The sequence below is a fragment of the Panthera uncia genome, assembly GCF_023721935.1.
Source record: "Panthera uncia isolate 11264 chromosome B3 unlocalized genomic scaffold, Puncia_PCG_1.0 HiC_scaffold_1, whole genome shotgun sequence".
Lineage (NCBI taxonomy): Eukaryota > Metazoa > Chordata > Mammalia > Carnivora > Felidae > Panthera > Panthera uncia.
Window position 1 is genome coordinate 111,231,884 of NW_026057582.1, and position 22,169 is coordinate 111,254,052.

The 22,169-nt window shown below is 40.3% G+C and overlaps 1 protein-coding gene across 1 annotated transcript in view; it reads left to right on the forward strand.

The window, feature by feature from the left end:
- BBS4 (Bardet-Biedl syndrome 4) overlaps positions 1 to 22,169 on the forward strand; it is a 55,622-nt gene that overhangs the window by 24,552 nt on the left and 8,901 nt on the right. Inside the window, exons 3-8 of the mRNA XM_049613826.1 lie at positions 8,912 to 8,991; positions 11,430 to 11,493; positions 12,879 to 12,990; positions 13,971 to 14,043; positions 19,385 to 19,438; positions 20,991 to 21,118. Of these exons, the coding sequence (XP_049469783.1) occupies positions 8,912 to 8,991; positions 11,430 to 11,493; positions 12,879 to 12,990; positions 13,971 to 14,043; positions 19,385 to 19,438; positions 20,991 to 21,118 (511 nt within the window). The remainder of the gene's footprint in view (positions 1 to 8,911; positions 8,992 to 11,429; positions 11,494 to 12,878; positions 12,991 to 13,970; positions 14,044 to 19,384; positions 19,439 to 20,990; positions 21,119 to 22,169) is intronic.

Genomic DNA, 22,169 nt, shown 5'->3' on the forward strand with positions numbered 1-22,169 from the left:
TTTATTTTTTTGAGAGAGAGAGTCAGAGTGCAAGTGGGGGAGAGGTAGAGAGAGAGGGAGACACAGAATCTGAAGCAGGCTCCAGGCTCTGAATTGTCAGCACAGAGGCCAATGCAAGGCTTGAACCCACAAACCATGAGATCATGACCTGAGCCAAAGTTGGACACCGACTGAGCCACCCAAGTGCTCCATATAGATACATGCTTTTGACTTCATTAATACATTTCCCTTTTTCTGTGTTTTAGTTCTTGTGTATAGAGAGTTGTAGAGTTAGAAGGTTATTTCAATGTTGTCTAATTTAGTTTACAATCCGCATGAAATTGCTCTCACAGCATCTTTCATTGACAGTTCTCTCACTTTACTGTTTCTACTGTAACAGTGAATGACTTTTATTGATTTGCTTTTTGCTTTTTGAAGGGATAGTTCTCTTGTCTCCGTGTATTCAACCCTGTTTTCCTAGTCTATTGTAATCTGGCTTTTGCGCTACCACTGCACTGATTAAATTGAGCTGAGCATTGGCATCTTTTTTATTGTGGTAAAATATATAGAACATAAAATTTATCATTTTAACCATTTTTAAATATACAGTTCTGTGGCATTAAGTATGTTCACATTGTTCTGCAGCTGTCACCACCATCCATCTCCAAACTTTTCCATCTTCTCCAACTGGAACTTTGTACCCATTAAACAATAACTCTCCATTACTCCCTTCCCTCAACACCTGGCAGCCACCATTCTACTTTCTTTTTCTTTTTTTCCAGTTTTATTTTATTTTATTTTATTTATTTAATTTTATTTAATTTTTAATTTTTAATTTTTTCTTTTATTTTAGAGAGAGCAAGAGCACTAGTAGGGGAGAGGGGCAGAGGGAGAGAGAGAAAGGATATCTCAAGCAGGCTCCATGCTCAGCGCGGAGCCTGGCACAGTGCTCTATCCCACGACCCCGGGATCACAACCCGAGCCAAAATTAAGAGTCAGATGCTTGGGGCGCCTGGGTGGCTTATTTGATTAAGCGGCTGACTTCAGCTCAGGTCATGATCTCACAGTTCGTGAGTTCAAGCCCCACATCAGACTCTGTGCTGACAGCTCAGAGCCTGGAGCCTGCTTCAGAGTCTGTGTCTCCCTCTCTCTCTGCCCCTCCCTAGCTCTGTCTCTCTCTCAAAAATAAACATTAAAAAAAAAAAAAAAAAAGCAAGTCAGATGCTTAACTGACTGAGCCACCAAGGTACCCCTTCCAGTTTTATTGAGTTGTAATTGACATATAACATTGTATTGATTTTAGGTATACAATATGATGATTTGATAGATACGTATATTGCAAAATGATAACCGCAATAAGTTTAGTTAAAATCTATCACCTCGTATAATTACAGAATTTTTGTGTATATTTGTGTGTGATGAGAGCTTTTAAGATCTCATCTCTTAGCAACTTTCAGTTGAGTTACTTGAGTCACTATGCTGTACATTACATCCCAGAACTTATTTGTCATATAACTGAACATTTACACCTTTTGACTCCCTTTATGCATTTTGCCCACCCTCCACTCCTACCTCTGGTAACCACCAATCTGTACTCTATGAGTTCAATTTTTTTTTTTTTTTAGATTTCACATATCAATGCGATCATGCAGTATTTATCTTTCTCAATGACTTTATTTGACTTAACGCGCACAAGGTCAATCTATTTCACAAATGGAAGAACTTTCCTTCTTTTTCACGGCTGAATAATATTCCTGGTGTGTGTGTATGTGTGTGTGTGTGTGTGTGTGTATGTGTATCACATTTTCTTTATTCAACACCATTCTATTTTCTGTCTCTATGAATTTGCTTAGGTATACCTCATATAAGTGGAATCATATAATATTTGTCCTTTGTGTCTGGCTTATTATATTTAGCAATGTATACCTTCAAGGTTCATCCATGTTGTAGCAGGTGTTGGAATTGTATTCCTTTTTAAGGCTGAATAATATTCCATTGTATGTATATACCACATTTGGTTTATCCATTCAGCTGTTGATATTTGAGTTGCTTCCACTTTCTGGCTATTGTCAGTAACACTGCTATGAACATGGTGTACAAGTGTCTGTTTGAATCCCTGTTTTAATTTCATCTTTCTTTCTTTCTTTCTCTTTTCCTTCCTTCCTTCCCTTTCTTTCTTTCTTTCTTTCTTTCTTTCTTTCTTTCTTTCTTTCTTTTCCTTCCTTCTTTCTCTTCCTTCCTTCCTTAGTCCAGCATTTTATTGAATATGTTACAAAAAGGTTTAGTCAAATAGACCAAAGCCCATGTTACCAGACTCCTCAGGTTCTTCCCTCCTTGCTTCACTTCTCAGCTGAGGCAGCAGTAGTGGAGGGGGCAGGGTTTCCTGCTGGGGCAGGTCCACCACCCTTTCACTGCAGATGAGGCTTCCATGTTGACGATGGCGAGAGCCTCTGCACACAACTAGCCTGGTCAGAAAGGTCCAGCACTTACTTTGGCTGCATTAATGAGAGCATTCATCTTATCTCTGTAACTGTTACCTCATCATTGTGCAGGATGAGGGGCCAGTAGATGCAGGTGAAAGTGTTGGGCTGGCAGCTGGCGGCCAGGCTATTCACAGGATGAAGTGAGGGCTTTACCCCAACATGGCCTTAGCTTCCTTGGAAGGACCAAGCACCTTAGCAGCAAATGCAGAAACAGGCTCCCTTCTTTCATTTCTTTTGGGTATCTACTCAGAGTGGAGGTGCTGGACCATATACTATTGTTTGATTTTTTTGAGGAACGATGCTAAGTTTTAAATGGAAGTGCTAATAAGATCTACAAATCTTAAGTGCCCAGATTTTGAATTTTTTTGAAAGTTTATTTATTTATTTTGAGAGAGAGAGAGGGAGAGAGAGAATCCCAAGCAGGTACTGCACTATCAGTGCACAGAGCCTGATATGGGGCTCAAACTCAACAAACCTGTGAGATAATGACCTGAGCCGAAATCAAGAATTGGATGCTTAACCAACTGAGCCAGCCAGGCACCCCATTGAATTTTGACACATACATATACTCATGTAATCATCACTCAGATCATTTTCATCACCCAGAAAGTTTCCTCGTGCCCCTTTACAGTCAGTCCTCCCTTCAGTTCTCTAGAGGGGGCTATTCTGATTTCTGTCCCTGTAAATTAATTTTGTGTGTGCTTGAACTTCATACAGAGGGAATCATATGATATGTACTATGTAGCTTTTGGTATCTTTTCCTCAACATAGTGTTTTTGAGATTCATCCACGTTGCAATAATGTATCAGTAGTTTATTTTTTTAAAGTACTGTATAATGTGTCATTGTATAAATGAATATACCATTTTATCCATTCTCCTATTGGTGAACATTTGTGTTGTTTCCAGATTTTGACTATCATGTAAAAGCTTCTATGAACATTCATTTACACATCTTTGTGTGTGTGTGTGTGTGTGTGTGTGTGTGTGTGTATGGTAGGTGTTTTCATTTCTCTACAGTAAGTACCTAGGGAATGGAATTGCTGGGCCATATATAAAGTGTATATTTTAATTTTATGAGAGACTGCCAAAGTGGTTGTGTAATTGTACTGTCCCACCAGCAATTATGAGATTTCTGATTGCCCTGAATTTTTACTAACATTTGTTACTCTCAGTCCTTTTCATATTAGACATGCTGGTAGATATGTTGTAGTATCTTATTATGACTTTAATTTGCATTGTCCTTATGACTAAGTGAGTTGAATGCTTTTTCATATACTTGTCATTTCTTTTGTGAAAGAAATACTAAGGTTTTTGCTTGTTTTTATTTTTAATTTTTTTTAAATTTGTATTTTAATGTTTCTGTATTTTTTGAGAGAGAGAGAGAGTGAGCGAGCCTGGGCGAGCATGGGGTAGGGGCAGAGAGAGAGGGAGACACAGAATCTGAAGCAGGCTCCAGGCTGTGAGCTGTTATGATAGCGTAGAGCCTCACGTGGGGCTTGAACTCATGGACCGCAAAATCATGACCTGAGCTGAAGTCGGATGCTTAACTGACTGATCCACCCAGGTGCCCCTTAACCTGTTCACTGCATTGAAGTCCCTCTGTTGTAAATTCTCAAGTGGTTTTTATGGTCCCTTGTTAGACCCTGACTGATAATCACAGAGCTCAAGTTGATAGTAAAAAAAAATGTCTTACATTTACATTTGTTTCAAGATGTGTCATCTTTCTTTTCTTTTAATTCCAGTGTGCATGTACAGTGTTAATGTTAATTTCAGGTGTACAATATAGCGATTGGACAATTCCATATGTTACTCAGTGCTCAACAAAACAAGTGTACTCTTGGTGTACCAGGGTGGCTCAGTCGCTTGTGTCTGACTTTGGCTCAGGTCATGATCTTGCAGTTTGTGGGTTTGAGCCTCTCAAATTGGGCTCTCTGCTGTCAGCGTGGAGCCTGCTTTGGATCCTCTGTCCCATTTTCTCTCTGCCCCTCCCCCACTCTCACTGCCTGGCTCTCAAAAATAGACATTTCAAAAATTAAAAGTATTTATTTATTTAGAGAGAGAGCGTTAGTGTCAGCAGGGAGGGTCAGAGAGAGGGAGAGAGAGAATCCCAAGTGGGCTCAGAGCCTGACGTGGGGCTCTGTTTCACAAAAGATCATAACCTGAGCCAAAATCAGGAGTCAGATGCTTAACCAGCTAGGTCACCCAGGCATCCCAAGATAAATGTACTGTTAATACTCTTTACCTATTTCCCTATTCCCCCACCCCCTCCCCTTTGGTCTATCCATTTGCTCTCTGTTAAGAGTCTGTTTTTTGGTTTCTCTTTTTTTCCCTTGGTTTGTTTTGTTTCTTAAATTCCACATATGAGTGAAATCATATGATATTTGTCTTTTTCTGACTGACTTATTTCACTTAGCATTATACTTTCTATATCCATCCGTGTTGTTACAAATGGTAAAATTTCATCTTTTTTATGGCTGAGTAATATTGCGTATATGTACCACATCTTCTTTATCCATTGATGGACACTTGGGCTGCTTCCGTATCTTAGCTATTGTAAATAATGCTGCCATAAACATAGGGATGCCTATCTCTTCAAATTAGTCTTTTTTGTATTCTTTGGGTAAATACCCACTAGTACAGTTACTGAATCATATGGTAGTTCTATTTTTAATTTTTGGAGGAACCTCTGTACTGTCTCCTACAGTGGCTGCACCAGTTTTTATTCCCATGAACAGTGCATGAGGGTTCCATTTTCTCTGCATCCTCATCAGCACTTGTTTTGTTGTTTCTTGTGTTGTTGATTCTGACAGGTGTGAGGTGATATCTCATTGTGGTTTTGATTTGCATCTCCCTGATGATGAGTGAAGTTAAACATTATTTCATGTGTTGGTTGGCCACATGTATGTCTTTCTTGGAGAAATGACTGTTCATGTCTTTTGCCCATTTTTTAAATTGGATTATTTCTTTGGTGTTGAGTTGTATAAGTTCTTTATGTATTTTGGATACTAACCCCTTATTGGATATATGATTTGCAAATATCGTCTCCATTTCAGTAGATTGTCTTTCAGTTTTGTTAATTTCCTTTGCTGTCCAGAAGCTTTTTTATTTTGATGTAGTCCCAGTAGTTTCTTTTTACTTTTGTTTTCTTTACCTCAGGAGAAGACTTGTTGTATCTTTTGATGTCCCAAATTGAGATAGTAAAGTGTTAGAAGTCCTGTTATAACATGAAGAAATTAACATTTATTGAATGGCCACTTTCAGATTTTTCATAGTTTTCCAGTGAAAATTATAGAGGGAAAAATGGAGGCCCAGAGAAGTTAAATAACTTGCTGTAGGTCCCAGAGAAGGCTGGTATTGAATCAGGACGGGAATTCTACATATAAAAACCATGCGTGATGTGTCTGCTTATCCGGGAAGAGATCCTTTACCAAAGAAGAGTTCATTTATAATGTACTTCTAAAAGTCTTAGTTATTTTAGAAGATTCTTCAGCTAAAAATTCAAGGCACAATAATTTTCTGCTCAGCTTTCATTTTTCTGGTATGTTATTCCCTAGCACTGATCAAAGTTTAAGATAAAAATTTGAGTTAGGGCCATTACTAAGAGACTTTGGCCCCTAGGACAAATTACAAGGGAGAAGAATTCTTGTATTGCTATGTTTATTTGGTTGTGTAATTGTTTAAGATAGAAGTCTGGTGTATCCTTAGAGGGGAAAGAAAGAGGAGAGATGTCACAAAAGAGTAGAATGGGGGCAGGAGAATAGAAGGGCCAAGGGAGTATGGTTGCCAGGTTGCCAGTTTTCCACCCCTACTGCCTCAGTGATGGTGGAGGGGCAGGGTGGGAACTGGAGATAGGAATGAGGTGCAGCGGCTGAAAGGCATTACCTTGTCTTCATCTCATCAGCTGGCCACCTGACCTCTGTGATAATAGAGGCTCCTGAAGTGTAGCATCAGAGATGACTGCCCTGCTCTGCTGTAAAATAGAGGAGGCTGTGCTTTGCCTTTACATGTCTATCTTTTTTTAGAGGATCTTTCACATAGGTAATTGTCATAATACTTGGTGAAAGCATGTAAGAACCAGTACCCCTGTTTGTAGCGGGAATTGGAGTGAGCAATGATTTGGGATACAAGAAATTCAACTTACACATTTACAGGTAAAATTCTAACATAGACTCAAGACTTACAGAGTCTAGGGATTTCTAAGGCATCCAGAATTCCCTCATCTTAGAAAATAAATAATAATGCAGATAATAAAAATAATAGCAGCGACAGCTAACACTTCTGTAGAGCTTAACTATATGCCAGAATTTGAACCTCTTTATATATATTGTCATTCAGTCCTCACAACTCTGTGAGGATATTTTATTCCTTGACCTTCCTATTTGAATGTGTAACCCCTTACCTGTACTCCTTGTCCTTCTCTGCTTTTGTAGAAAAATATCACTCCTATAAAACTTACTTTATTATCATCTGTCCCTTCTGTTAGCACTCTCTGACTTACCCCCAATCCTGTCCCCACTGATTTAAGGCAGGAGGTCAGTTTGGTTCACTTTGGTATTGTCAATGCCTAGAATAGGACCTGGCACATGGTAGGTGCTCAGTGAATATTTGTTAAATGAATGAATGAATGAGTCTCTATTTTATAGATGAGGAAACTATATTTCCCAAGATCACACAGTTAGAAATAGGACAGTGAAATTCCAGTTTTTGATGAAGCTAGAATTCTCTTAGCTTTTAGACAAATTATATCTCCAGGAGTGTGAAATGACCTTTAAGCCAGATTTGGCGATGGTTTCCCTTCTTTTAATCCCTAGGTTTGCATTTCATGGGCCTCTGGGCTCTTAAATTATCTTACAGATTGAATATTTTTTTCCTCCATTCTTTATCCAGGAAAAACAAAAAATTACTCATCTTTTATTGTGAAATTTTAAAAATAGCAAAACTCTGATTTACATTTTATGAATTTTGTCTATAGCCTGAAGCTGTAGAAGCAATGATACTTAGTCATATTTTAAACTCAAAGGGTTCAGTGTCTCCTTTCACTCTTTCCCTTCAGGGGGCATGTGACAGAGGAATAGGCCATACAAATGAGACTTGGCCCAAGATTACTCAGTTAGCCACTTGCCCCAGAACTATTCATCATGGTGTATTTCTTTACCCACTTGACATGTGTGCACGAGCACCCACACCCATCTCTAAACTTGGTGATCAGTATGGCCTTTTGTAGGAAATTTAATTCTGGAAGTGGTTAGGCAGAACATGAAAGGCTAAGATCTGACAGTTGAGGGAGCTTAAGGAAAGAAGGAAGGAAACAGAAGTCATCAGAGAATCTCAACTAGGAAGAAGGGCAGCCCCACTCAGAGTGTGGGTTTTTGGAAGGTGAAGAGTATAGTGCTGTTGAACACTTTACCTTCTTTTCCTTTTGGCATATGAAACCATACCCATTCTTTCTGTCACAATTTTACCTTGTAAATTCCATTGATAATCCCTGTTCTTGGGAAGGACTAAGCAGCAATACTTTGTTATTGTGTTCTGACACCATTAACTCAGGGTCACAGGAAACTTCTTTTCCTTCCTGTTATATTATGGACCTATAAGTGTTAGCTTTTGCCTTGATGTATCTCCTAAGATTCTGGAACAGAATGATTACAAATAATTAGAAATCATTTCCATCTTGTTTCCTGCTATTCCTTTCTTTTATGTTTTTAAAAGGGAATATCTCAAATATATATTAAAGTGCATTAAAAAATACAAACATCTGTGTACTCACTGGCCAGATTTAACAAATTAAAAAAATGTAGTTATGTATACTTTAGAGATTTTTATTCTTTTTTGAGAAATGAAAGCATTAGTGAGCTGAAGTCCCTCCTTTTTAACTTTCCTCCCACCCCCTTCCTCACAACTATTCTGAGGTTGGTGTGAATCCTTCTCTTTCTTTCATAGAAAAATAATTTCTTAATGAATTTTTACCCATATTTTTAATCCTTTGAATTCGAAGGATAGTAACTCATTTTATGGTTTATTACCTTGTTATTGCTAGGACCATATCTAACTCTTTTTGGTCCTCTGATCTATCAGATGGGATGTTAACTGTGTTATGTATTTTTTTGTTGGTAACATTCCTGAAATATTTCTTAGAAATTCTTCGTATTCACCTTCAGTAACCAGGGAGAGAGAGAGAAGTAACAAAAGAATTATTTTATTTTTTTCAGGCCAAGTTACCATTTGAGAAACTGACACTATGAGCCACAAAAAACTGAGAAGCCTATATTCAATGTGTAATAGTAGGACAAATATCTATTAGTTTAAAAACCTGTACATTCTTGTGGTCAACAGCATGAAGAATTTAATGCAATACTGCCATAGGCTTATGGTTAAATGTGAGCACGATGCTAAAGGAGAAAATCTAACAATGGCTATTATGTTTGTTTTGTCAAAATATGCTCACCAGCTCAAGAGTTTCCTATTTTGGAGAAGCAGAACTGGTTGATACATCTTCACTATATACGGAAGGATTATGAAGCATGCAAGGTGAGAGATTGTAATGACAGAGACCATGAGAGGCAGGCATTGTTAGATAGCTAACAATGGTGGCTCTTAAATCCCACTAATAATGTATGAATTCCTGTTTCCCCACACTGTGTATATTGGTTAGCTTTTGCTAGGATAATGCTGTTAACAACCTCAAAATTTCAGTGGCTTCTAACAGCAGACATTTAATTATTGCTCTTGGGCCTCCAGATTGGCTGTGGGTTGGTTGGGTCTGACTACAGGCTGGGGGTCAGATTCATGTGTGCTCCATGTGTCTTCTCATTTCAAGACCAGGGTAAAGGAGCAGCCGCTCTCTGGGACTTGTTGGTCTCATGGTGAATGGCCAGTGTTCAACACAGCGTAGTATTTAACTTTCTCATCTCTGGATAGGTGAAAAATGGTATTTCATTGAGTTTTATAATTCTCTTATTTTGATGAACTTGATCATCATTTGTATATTTAAAAACAATTTGTATTTCCTTTTTCTCTAAACTATATCTTTGGAAACATACTATACATGTTATATACTTGCTGGCAGACAATAGTATTAACGTGCAAAATATATCCTTGAAACTGTCTTATGGCATTTGGAACTTTGTCATGCTTCTAAGGTTATAGTTTTAAAGTTTTACCCATGGCATTTGTACCTATGGCAATGTACAGAACTAGAAATGGTTAGTACCAGTATGAATCTTAAAAGGGTTCTTTCTTTCCTTTTGTGATACTACTATCCTTTTCTTTTTTCCCTTTTCCTGTTGTTTTTTTTTTTAAGTTTATTTATTTTGAGAGAGAGAGGAGAGACCATTTTGAGAGAGACAGGAGAGGAGGGGGAGAGAGAGAGGGAGAGACAATCCCTTGTAGATTACAGTGCAGAGCCTGACCTGGGGCTCAATCTCATGAACTGTGAGATCCTGACCTGAGCTGAAATCAAGAGTCAGATGCTTAATCCACTGAGCTACCTAGGCACTCCCCCTTTTCCTTTTTTGACAACTTTCTCTTTCCTGTTTTTGGCATCTCTTCCTTGTTTATTTCTTAAGCATTGGAGATGTTCCTAGGTCCTATCCTTGGCCCCTTTCTCAGCTCATTTCACATACCTCTTCCTGATCTTCAAACTAATCTGATACCTACTAATGCTTCACAAGTATTTCAAATTCAACTCTTCTGTAGCTGAATTTATCTGCTTTCCTCCAAACCTATTCCTTCTCTTGTACCCTGTCTCGGGGCTAGGTACCATCATTCACTCATCTGTCTGTCAGGCTCCCCTGACCCATTTTTCCTAATATAATATAGATAATCATTAAGTTTTGATGATCCTTGTTTACTATCTCTTGAAATTGTCCACTTCATTCCCTCTCCATGCCTTAGTTAATTCCCATAATTTTTGTTTAAATTATCACAGGAATTCTTATACCGATCTTGCCTCCTTTCCATCTGTTTTCATCAGTGCTTCCAAAATGACTTTTCTATAGAGCAAATTGAATCAGGTTACCTCCTGTTTAAAACTTACCAAGATTCTCCCATTGCTCTCAACATTTTTAGCCTGGTGTTTGAGGCCCTTCTCTCTCGGACTCTCTTAGTCATCTCGGCTTCTCCTCCACCCGCTGCCAACACAGGATTTGAAACTGTTTACTCCAGAAAGCCTTCTTTGATGCTCTAAGTTAGACTCAGGTGCTCCTATAGCATCCCAAGCTTAGCCTGTCACGGGAGCAAGGAAGAACCTGTGTTTTGCTCATCAGAGAGCCCCTAGCATCTATAATGGTGCCTGGAAATCTTCCTATTCCCCTTAGCTTGCCTAGTAAGATTCTAGACAGGGGTTGACAGACTTTTTCTGCAGGGGCCAGATAGTAAATATTTTGGACTTTGTCGGCCACAGTCTCTTTCATATTCTTCATCTTCTCTCTCTCTCTCTCTCTCTTTTTTTTATAACCCTTTAAAATAGGAAAATACTCTTAGCTTGAGAGCCGTACAAAAATAGCCCGTTTGGCTCAGATTTGGCCTGTGGGCCATAGTTTGCTGACCCCTGTTCTATAGTAAGTAACCGTAAAAGAGTTGAGATTTAAAAAAATTCCAAGTGAACATTATTAGTAATTATTTATATACTAGATTTCTTATATATGCTCCTTGTCCACCTCTACTTTTCTTAAAAACACTTTAGGACACTGGGGCACCTGGGTGGCTCAGTTGGTTAAGCATCTGACTTCAGCTCAGGTCATGATCTCACAGTTTGTGGGTTTGAGCCCCACGTCAGGCTCTGTGCTATTAGCTCAGAGCCTGGAGCCTGCTTTGGATTCATTCTGTGTCTCCCTCTCTCTCTGCCCGTCCCCAACTTGCACTCTTTCTCTCTCAAAAATAAATAAACATTAAAAAAAAAGTTAAAACAAAAAACCCACTTCAGGACACCTAACTATGACTTACAAGTATTTTTCTTCCTCTTTCAGGCTGTTATCAAAGAGCAGCTTCAGGAGACTCAGGGGTTATGTGAATATGCTATCTATGTCCAAGGTAAGACATAGTTCTCTTCTTGCTAGAGAAATGCATTCTTGGCCTAGGTTTCAAAAGAAGAGCAAACAACTTACGAAACACTTTAAATTCAAATGTTCTACAAAGATCTTATTCAGTATTATGTTTTTTGAAATCAGAACATAATTCTTATGCTGGATTTGACCTGAGAAATGACTAATTCTGTTAGAAAAAATTTGCTGCTCTTCTTTCCCCCTTTTCCAGTGTCTGGCTCATGTTTTCAGAATGGATGTTAGGGTCCCTGCCTCAGGCAGCAGCTTCAAGCCCAGAAGGGCTTTTGGAACTGTCCTTTGTAGTCAGACTACAGAAGATGACGGAAGCCTTGAGGATTTTTTATAAGGGCATTAGGATGAAGAGAAGAAGCCTAGAGGTATACAGGATGAGGTGGAAAGTAGATGAAATTCATCAGAAACCAAATACAGGAACCACTGACTCTTTGGTATAAATGAACAGTTTTGTTTACCACTCAGTGGATTGGTAGTCTTCAGATTAATATGTAATTTTATGACATGATTTGCAGGATACTTGACACATCTAGGACATCATGGCAAGAAAAGTGCTCTTTTATTCCCAGTATTACAGGTGCCAGACTCGCAGTGCCTCATAATACTTAAACACGAAAATTCTTCTGAAAACTCAGGCCTGGGAAAAATTACTGATTCTAGTAGGTTGCGTTACTGAAAATCAAGTCTGAAATATTAGTGCATTCTTGGCCAGAATCTTTTTGATTTCACTTGTCCTGTTTCACTTTGTCCTGGAAACTACTAGATGGAAGTCTGAATTATGATAAATAGAGTGTTTGACAGGGAAGACCAGGAATGTTCTTATTATGAAGAATTTGTGGGATAACTTTCAAGGCACCTGACTATCTGCATGGTGGGTACTGGGTAGAGGGGCAGGTAGGTTTGAGATACCTTATTTTTTTTTACTTTTAAAAAAAAATTTTTTTTTAAATATTTATTTATTTTTTGAGACAGAGAGAGACAGAGCATGAACAGGGGAGGGTCAGAGAGAGGGAGACACAGAATCCGAAACAGGCTCTAGGCTCTGAGCTGTCAGCACAGAGCCCGACGCGGGGCTCGAACTCACGGACTGCGAGATCATGACCCGAGCCAAAGTCGGCCGCTCAACCGACTGAGCCACCCAGGCACCCCTGAGATACCTTATTTAAAAAGGTTTTAGATTGTCAGCAACTCTGCTACTTGTTTCAGCCTACCTGAGGTCTGAGCTGATTGTATTAAAGATACAATTATCCAAAGGATTTCTTTGGTATGATTTCTTACTCCTCCTTCTTCAGTTTTTCTGATACCAGACTCTGTTCTTCCTAGAATGTGATGAGTTTTTTCTGTGTTTTCTATCCTTGGCAGCATTAATATTTCGCCTGGAAGGAAATATCCAAGAATCCCTGGAACTCTTTCAGACGTGCGCTGTTCTCAGCCCTCAGTGTGCTGATAACCTCAAGCAGGTGGCCAGATCTTTGTGAGTATTTGTTGCCTCAGAAGTCCTGGGCACTCACAGAGAATGATGTAAAATGCGTTCTCAGGCCGAGCCTGCTTCTGACAGCCTGATCAACCTGATACGTAGAGGGAGAGTGGCTTAGTAGATATATGGGGATCCCCTTTGAAGAGTGGATTAATTTTGAAACTTGAGAAAATAAGTCAACAAGTATAAAGTTGAGTATTTTAAACATTGTATGGTCTAGTTTGATGGGGGGAACACTGATACTGTTTATCATATAAATAGGGACATCTTGTGCCCTCAGTTCCCTAATCTTATTGGCAACCCATGGAATGCTTTTCATGTACTGTTCCAACACTTGGTATAATACTTGACATAGTAAGTTTCAGTAAGTGTTTGTTGAGTGAATGCCCTAATGGTGCCTCCATGCAAGCAACCTCCAAAGTCTTTCTAAGCTGATGGGTACACTGTTTTTCTACTCCGGAGCTGTAAAGTGTCCCATGGGGTTTCTACCCCCACTTTCTTACCTACATTGTCATTCATACTTGCACTTCCTTTGTATAGAGCCTGGTTTGCCTTTGCCTCCCTCCAGAATCAAGGTTGAGGAAAGAGATTTAGTCTTGGAAGGGAAGGGCATGTCCCTATAATAGACGGTGATAATAAATGATGGCAGCTCCTGTTTAACTGGTATATATACCAGTTTGTTTCTTTTTTGTTCTACATGTGTGGTACATTGTGGAAAATAAATTACAGAAGACTTTCACGAAAAGTGGTGTAGAATGAGGCCAAGACCCTGGAATAGCTATCAGTGCAGTCCCTACCAAAAGAGCTTCTGTGACTGATAGAGACCAGCCTCACCGGCCAAAACAGCACAGCCAGCTAATAAGGCAGGGGCTTCCAGATTTCTCTGCTGGATGGAATATGAGTCAAATGGGGGAGTAGTGGAGTTAGTCCTGTAAAACTTTTAGTTAACAATTACAGAAAATGTATTTCTCCCATAGATTTCTTTTGGGAAAACATAAAGCTGCCATTGAAGTATATAATGAAGCAGCTAAACTTAACCAGACAGATTGGGTAAGTAGAGAACTGTAAAGTTCTTTGTTACTAGTGACCTGCTGATGGTTCCATTTGTCATATGGCTGTCTTGTTACTGTTACTGAATTCCTACATGCCCCAAATGTCTTTATTTTATCCTCACACTTGATTGATGATTTAGCTAAGTATAAGATCAAAAACCAAACCATGTTTCCTCATAACTTAGCAGACATTGCTGCATGGTTTTCTGGCAGTCTGTTACCAGTCTGCTACTTGTTGATTAACTCCACTTTCCTCTCTAGAAGCTTCGAGGATTTTCTCTTTATCATTGGAGTTCTGAAATATCAATAATACTTGTGTAAAAGTGTTACACACCCCCCCCCCCCCCACCCCCATCTGTGGACACTAAGTTGGCTTTCACTCTGAAGATCCTTGCTCTGTTTTGGGTCAGGGACATTTTCTTTGAGTAGTTCTTTGATTTTCTTCTCCTCCATTGTCTCTTTGTTAGGGATTGTAACTGCAACAGAAATTTTGATTGAACATTGGCTTTGCCAATTAGGGGTTTATTTTTTGTCACGAAACATATACCAGGTAAGTAGTTGCCAACATTGACAGGGTGGTCCAAGGACGTCAAAGCTGAGGTTTTTTCTTCATGGTCATAAGACGTCTACTGCAGCTCCAACATCACATCATCATTCCAGGCAGAGAGAAAAAACAAGCAACGAAGAGAAAAAGATATACCCTGTATTAGGAAAGCACAGCTTTCCCAAAAATCCCCAAAAGACTGCCACTTGTGTCATATCAACTATCCCCCTTTTAAGGAAGACTGGGAAATATAGTTTTTTCGTTGGACACATTGACACTCTGAACAAAATTAGGGTCTGTTAGTAACGAAAATGAGGAGAGTGGGTATTAACGAGTGGCATCTGCCACACTGTTTTCCACTGTATTAAAGGTGTTCTGTACTTGTTCTCTGTGTCTCTTCACTTGCATCTCACATAGTCCCGCATTTTGTCTTTTTGCTGTACATTCAGGGACATTTCCTGAATCCTATTCTCCAGATCATTTTTGTTGTTAGCTCTTCACATTCTGTTATTATCTTATCCATTCAGTATTTTTTATGTCAGTAATTATATTTTTAATTTCTAAGAACTTTGTCTTTTGTCTTCTTGCAATAGCCTCTCCATGTCTCTGACTCTTGAAGTTTTGTTCTGCTTTCCAGAATTACCTTTTGCTTCCTCTCTTTATTTTGGTTCTTCTTTCTTGTGCTGTTGGTTTTTTCCCCAATAGTGATGATTCTTGGAAAGAAATATGTATGTGTGAAGGATTAGATTGATTCGTACGGAGAGTTAGCATAGATTTCCTCTGCAGTTCTTATGGCACCATTATTTTCAAAAAATTCCAGTTTGTTGGTCACTTCCATAGGTCTGAAGACAAATGCCACCAAGTATTTTATAGCTAAAGGCCAAAGTGAAGCTGCAGATGAAGGATAATTCATTTACTCCTTCATTTAGTCGTTCTTTCAACACACGAATGTTTGCTACATGCCAGGCACTGGGCTGGGTCTCAGAGACGCAAAGGTGGATTGGTGGGTTATGGAACAATCAGCTAGAATAGGAAATACAGGAAGGAAGAGAGGAGGATGATAACCAATCAGAGCTAAATCCTGTCTTTAACATTGTGGACTTGATGAGTTTTTGCTTCCGGTAGGGCATTTAAATGGAGACATGTCCAGTGCATGGCTGGATATAGAAGTCTGAAGCTCCAGTGTTCTGGGCTAGAGATGTACATTTTGGAGTCAAGAGTATAAAGGTAATGACTACAAGCATGAAATTGGATGAGATCACTCTTCGGAGAGCTGAGGGCGGAACCCAGGGAAAAGTGTTGAAGGGCTGAGCTGAAAAGAACTGATAGAGGAAGATCGGGACGAAGTGAAACGAGAGCTCAGAGTCACACAGGAGGAATGGAGAGTATCTGCTAATCCTTCCAGTTGGTTGAAAGAGCTCATTTGGTATTACTGACCACTTGGGATGACCATTCCATTGGTACCAGTAGAGGTAGTCATGCCCCGAGCTGCTCCTCTGTGTCCTACTTGCTATGTGAGTTCCTGTGGCCCTACTTTATACCACAGTCCAGCTGCAACAGGGGGATAATAGTTCCTCCTGCTGTTACCTCCTTTGACTTCTGGAACAGCTTTGTTAAATAGGGAGAATTTACCCGATTGGGCTGAGGGAGGTGAGAAGCTGAGGCTTTGGCTAGATGGAGTGACTTGTTCAAGGGGGCACAGTGAGGTGGTGGCAGAACCAGAGCTAGAATTCAGGCCTGGACTCTGAGATTCCTCGCTTTAGGCCTATCACTTTTCCACTGTACCAGCTGCCTTTTGCAGGATGTCTGCTGGATTCCCTCATTCTGTGAAACACATGATTTAACTCTTATTTGTTCTGTTTTCCTTCTCAAATTTCCTTTGTTGTCAGTTTAAGGCCTTTTGCTGCTGCCTTCTCAAGTAATATCTATGGCAAATGATTTTCTACTTTTGTTTAAGTTCATTTTACTTATTTTGAGAGAGAGCATGGGAGGGGCAGAGAGAGAGAGAGAGAGAGGGAGAGAGAGAGAGAATCCCAGCAGGCTCTGTACAGCCCCGGTGGGGGGCTCGAACTCATGAACCACAAGATAATGATCTGAGCCAAAATCAAGAGTCAGATGCTTAACCAACTGAGCACCGAGGCACCCTGAAAATTATTTTAAAGAGTTGGGGGTTAGTTAGCTTTCAGGACATTTAGAAGACAAGCACAGATGCATTTCTCCTTTTTCTAGCTCCATGTGTACATTGTTACGTGATAAAGGGGAAAGTACGCAAGTTTTGTAGGCAAGCCTGAGTTCCGGTCCCAGTGCTTTGCCGTGTGTGGACGTTATTTGGATTGTGATTTAAGGGGAAAAATTGTGTGTTTGTGAGACATTTATGGGTTTTATGTTTATTAAACATAAATCAGTATCTGATATGAGCAGTTATTATTTTCCAAGTATGATAGTGGTATTGTGGGTAGTCAAAAAAAAAACACAAAAAACAAAAAACAACCTTATCCTTTAGAGATACATGTTGAGGGGCTCCTAGGTGGCTCCGTCAGTTAAGCATCTGACTCTTGGTTTCAGCACAGGTCATGATCTCACAGTTCATGAGTTCGAGCCCTGTGTCAGGCTCTGTGCTGATAGTGCAGAGCCTGCTTGGAATTCTGTTTCTCCCTCTCTCTTCCTCTCTGCCCCTCCCCTGCTTGCTCGCTCGCTTTCTCTCTCTCAAAATAAATAAAATTAAAAAGAAAAAAAAGAAATACATACTGAAAGGTTGTAGATGAAATGTTATGCTATCTGATATTTTATAAACTAGTGGGGTAGATGGGAGAATGGGTTGGATGGTTGTTGGGACAGAATGAGGAGTCCATGGTGATTCTATGTTTGTTTTTTTTTTTAATTTTTTTTAATGCTTTATTTTATTTTTGAGAGAGAGACAGAGTGTGAGCAGGGGAGGGGCAGAGAGAGAGGGAGACAGAATCTGAAGTAAGCTCCAAGCTCTGAGCTGTCAGCACAGAGCCCAATGTGAGGCTTGAACTCACGGACTGCGAGATCATGACCTGAGCTGAAGTCAGAGACGCCCAACTGACTGAGCTACCCAGGTGTCCCGATTCTGTCTACGTTTATACATGGTTGACATTCTTCTTAAGATTTAGACCTAAAAAAAGAAAGAAAAATCCTAGTGCTGACACCTCCTGGCTTAAGTTAGGCAAACTATTTAACCTCTCTGAGCTTCAATTTTCTTATCTCTCAAATCAGAATCGTTACACCTGTATTTCAGATTTGCTGGGAAAATTATGGTAATGCATATATGAAAACCATCTGGCATAGAGCCTGATGTGAAGTAGGTACTCAATCAGTTTTCCCTATCTTGTTGTTATTTTAAGAGACTTGGAACCTATTAAACCATTTGTCTCTGAGCTCTGGGGTCCGTGGTTCTTCAGACAGGGATGCTTCTGGGCCTGGATGTGCTTCCGCATCTCTCCACTACTAACAGGAAGGTCCTCACCTTTGCTTTCTCCTTTCTCTCAAGCTACTGTAAATAAAGGGGGATTCAGCATAAGGGAACTTCAGCGATTTTATGAAACTCGAGGTCAGGGAAACACAGGCTTGTGTTACAGTGAACTAGAACTGGAAAACTTTTAGTGACCAAAGTGGCTACTCCGCATTTCTGCTTCATTTTCTCTTTCTGTAGATCAGCAGTTGGCAGACTGTTTGTGTAAAAGGCCTAGTGAATATTTTAAGCTTTGTGGCTTCATATAGTCTCTTTTGAACTATTTAACTCTGAAGTTCTAGTGTGAAAGTTCTGTAGACAATGTGTAACGAGTGATTGTGGCTGTGTTCTAATCAAACTTTATTTACAAGAAAAGGCAGAGGATGCATTTGGTCTGTGGGCCAGGGTTTGTAGACTACAGCTGTCAGGCTCCAATTACATATATTCCATCTTAGTGGCCTCCAGATGGTGCTGTTGGTCCTCAAGTCCACGTCATGTAGTCAATTCTGGATTACGAGGAAAGGGACTCTGACACACACATATATTTATTTATGTATACATACACACAAATTTCCTTCGGGTGGAGCAGGGGCTGTGGCAAGTCTCTTCTGAGAAGAAAAGCTTGGGGTGAGTGGCCTGGGTATGTACGTCAAACACCCAGGAAGATCACCTGTTTATTCTGCTTTTATCTCCTATAATCTGAGTTTTTAAACAGTCCATTTTTTTTTTAAACATTTATTTATTTTTGAGACAGAGAGAGACAGAGCATGAACAGGGGAGGGGCAGAGAGAGAGGGAGACACAGAATCGGAAGCAGGCTCCAGGCTCTGAGCCATCAGCCCAGAGCCCGACGCGGGGCTCGAACTCACGGACCGTGAGATCATGACCTGAGCCGAAGTCTGACGCTTAACTGACCGAGCCGCCCAGGAGCCCCTAAACAGTCCATTTTGTGTATTTAAGTGTATTTAAGTATGGGGATGCCTGGGTGGCTCGGTCGGTTAAGTGTCTGACTCTAGATTTCAGCTCAGGTCATGATCTCAAGGTTTGTGAGACTGAGCCCCATGTCAGGCTCTGTGCTGACAGCATGGAGCCTGCTTGAGATTCTCTCTCTCCCTGTCTCTGCCCCTCCCCTGCTCATGCACACACTCTCTTTCTCATAAACGTAAAAAATGGTTTTTAAATGTATTTAGGTATGAAATCCTGTTGTGTCATTTAAAATGTAAGTTTTGCTGAACAGTACAATCCCCAGATGCCTGATGTTTCATTCTGCTGCTAACTGTGGAATTTACACCTATGCTATTTTACTTTCTTTCATGTGTAGGAGATCTGTCATAACCTAGGAGTTTGCTACATTTATCTGAAACAGTTCAAAAAGGTAATTGATGGAAATGGTGGTGGTGGTTGAGTTCTCAGCTGGGGGCTTCACTGAGGGTTCGCTGAGGGTTTTGTATTATTTCTAGGAAGTGCTTGTAGAGATTTGGAGAAGTAAAAATCCAAAGTGCCATGTACATTTATCCCCATATTTATTCTTATTTTTCATCCATCTGTTTCCCCCCCCCCCCCATATTTTAGCAACAAAATGAGAAACTCTAGAACTGTTACGAGGGAATAGCAATCTAATTGCTTTTCTCTCTTCTTCTCCACCCAGTTTAATTTACTAGTATAGAAACAAATGTTCAATAAAACTTAGATACCAAAAAGTGAACCCTTAAGTCTGGAAGTGTTAAAAGTGTTAAAAGTCTTATGCTCTGACAGCAACTGATTTTAGTTTTTGAGGTCATTGGAAATGAATTTTAGTTTTAAGTGGATCTGATTTTTTTTTTTTTTAATTTTTTTTTTTTTCAACGTTTATTTTTTTATTTTTGGGACAGAGAGAGACAGAGCATGAACGGGGGAGGGACAGAGAGAGAGGGAGACACAGAATCGGAAACAGGCTCCAGGCTCCGAGCCATCAGCCCAGAGCCCGACGCGGGGCTCGAACTCACGGACCGTGAGATCGTGACCTGGCTGAAGTCGGACGCTTAACCGACTGCGCCACCCAGGCGCCCCATAAGTGGATCTGATTTTTGAGTTTCTGTTTTTAATGTTATTTTCCATGTGAGTACTTTTATTTTTAGTGGGTTTCTTCAGGTTTCCTGGGCAGAGCTACAGTGTTATATGCTTGGCTAGGAGAGTTTTCTCCTCAGAGAATATTCCAAGCAAGTACATTTCTATTCATCAGATTATTCTGAGCCAAGGGAGAGATAGGATTGTTCTTGGGTCAGACCTGTACTTAGGAGAAGGAGAATTATATTTAGATTTTACTATAAAGCTAACAGAGCAAATATAATACTTGACATTTCTGTAAATACTTGTTGAATGTCTTAAATGAAGCCCTTTATATCTGTTAGCATATAAACTCTTCCAGAGCAAGGGGTTTGTTTTGTTAGCTCTGGTATCCCTAGTACTTAGAACAATAGATACTTGGTGGATACATGTTGAGTGAATAAATGAGAACAGTCCATTCATTCTTTTATCAAAATATTGGTGAGGAAAATGCAGTCCACCCTGGGGAAGGTAATGCAATTGGTCAGTGGTGCAGCTGGGACTGAGTTCAGGGCAGTGCTGTCTTCTGTACTAAGACATCCCTTTGACTTATGAAGGCATGAGTCATGGGTATGAATACCAACATGGAGAAAACACTCAAAAAGGTTAATCATCTTGTATAAACTCTCCCAAGTGGCTCCAGAGGCAGACACCTCATGTTGCCAGCCCTCCTGTCAGCAAGCAGTTTTGGTATGTTTTAGTTTTTTGGGTAGTGGGGGCTGTTTGCTGAGATGTGATGTGTCTGCGTTAGAAAGGGGGAGCTCTGTCTTTACGTTAGCCGTACGAAGACATCATCCTTTCCTGTAGTGATTTGGTTCTCTTTACTCCATCAATCTTGTTAGGCGCAAGAGCAGCTGCACAATGCCCTACATCTTAACAGGCATGATTTGACTTACATAATGCTGGGGAAGATCCACCTGCTGGAGGGAGACTTGGACAAGGCCATTGAAATCTACAAGAAAGCAGTGGAGTAAGTATGTTTGTTTTCTTTAAGGCAATGAGAAGACAAATGGGAGCAGACATATGAACCCCCAAGCCTAAGATGGATTCCTGTGACTATTAGTTGTGTGAGTTAGAGTACAGTTCAGGCCAAGGTTAAAAGCTCCCTGTGGCTTGCTTACATAAAAAGACTTGTGCTTCTCCCCCGTCAGTATGGCCAGCCTAGCCTAGCTGGACAGCTCTGCTCCCCAAGGTCAGTCAGGGATCCAGGTTCTTTATTAACCCACCATTTCTTACATTGTTGTCTTCACCTGCTGGTGAAGCTGACTTAATGTAGCATCCATGTTTCAGGCTATGGTGCGGGGTGGTGGTTTGTGAGGGTGAGGTGGCCACTAGCTGCAAGGGAAGTGGGTACACATGTGCTCAGGAGGAAGGAGCACATAGATTTTGGAGTCAGCTGCTACTCTGCCATTGTGGTTTTCACTCCTATAGCAGATCTTTTTCCGGGGACATTGGGGTCAGAAATCTGACTCACTAATAAACATCTGGCCTTTATTAGCATGAAACCAATATGTTTTGTGGTGTTTTTTGTGTTTTTTTTTTTAAGTTTCTTAAAGAGAGAGAGTGAGTAGGGGAGAGGGAAAAGGAGAGAATCCCAAGCAGGCTCTGTTCTCCCAACACGGGGTTCGGCCCCATAAACTGAGATCATGACCTGAGCCAAAACCAGGAGTCAGACGCTTAACCAACTGAGCCACCCAGGCGTTCTCCCTACCCCCACCCCAATATCTTGTGTTCTTAAAACATGATTAGGGTAGGGGTGCCTGGGTGGCGCAGTCGGTTAAGCGTCCGACTTCAGCCAGGTCACGATCTCGCGGTCCGTGAGTTCGAGCCCCGCGTCAGGCTCTGGGCTGATGGCTCGGAGCCTGGAGCCTGTTTCCGATTCTGTGTCTCCCTCTCTCTCTGCCCCTCCCCCGTTCATGCTCTGTCTCTCTCTGTCCCAAAAATAAATAAAAAAAAACGTTTAAAAAAAAAAATTAAAAAAAAAAAAAACAAAAACAAAACAAAAAAAAACATGATTAGGG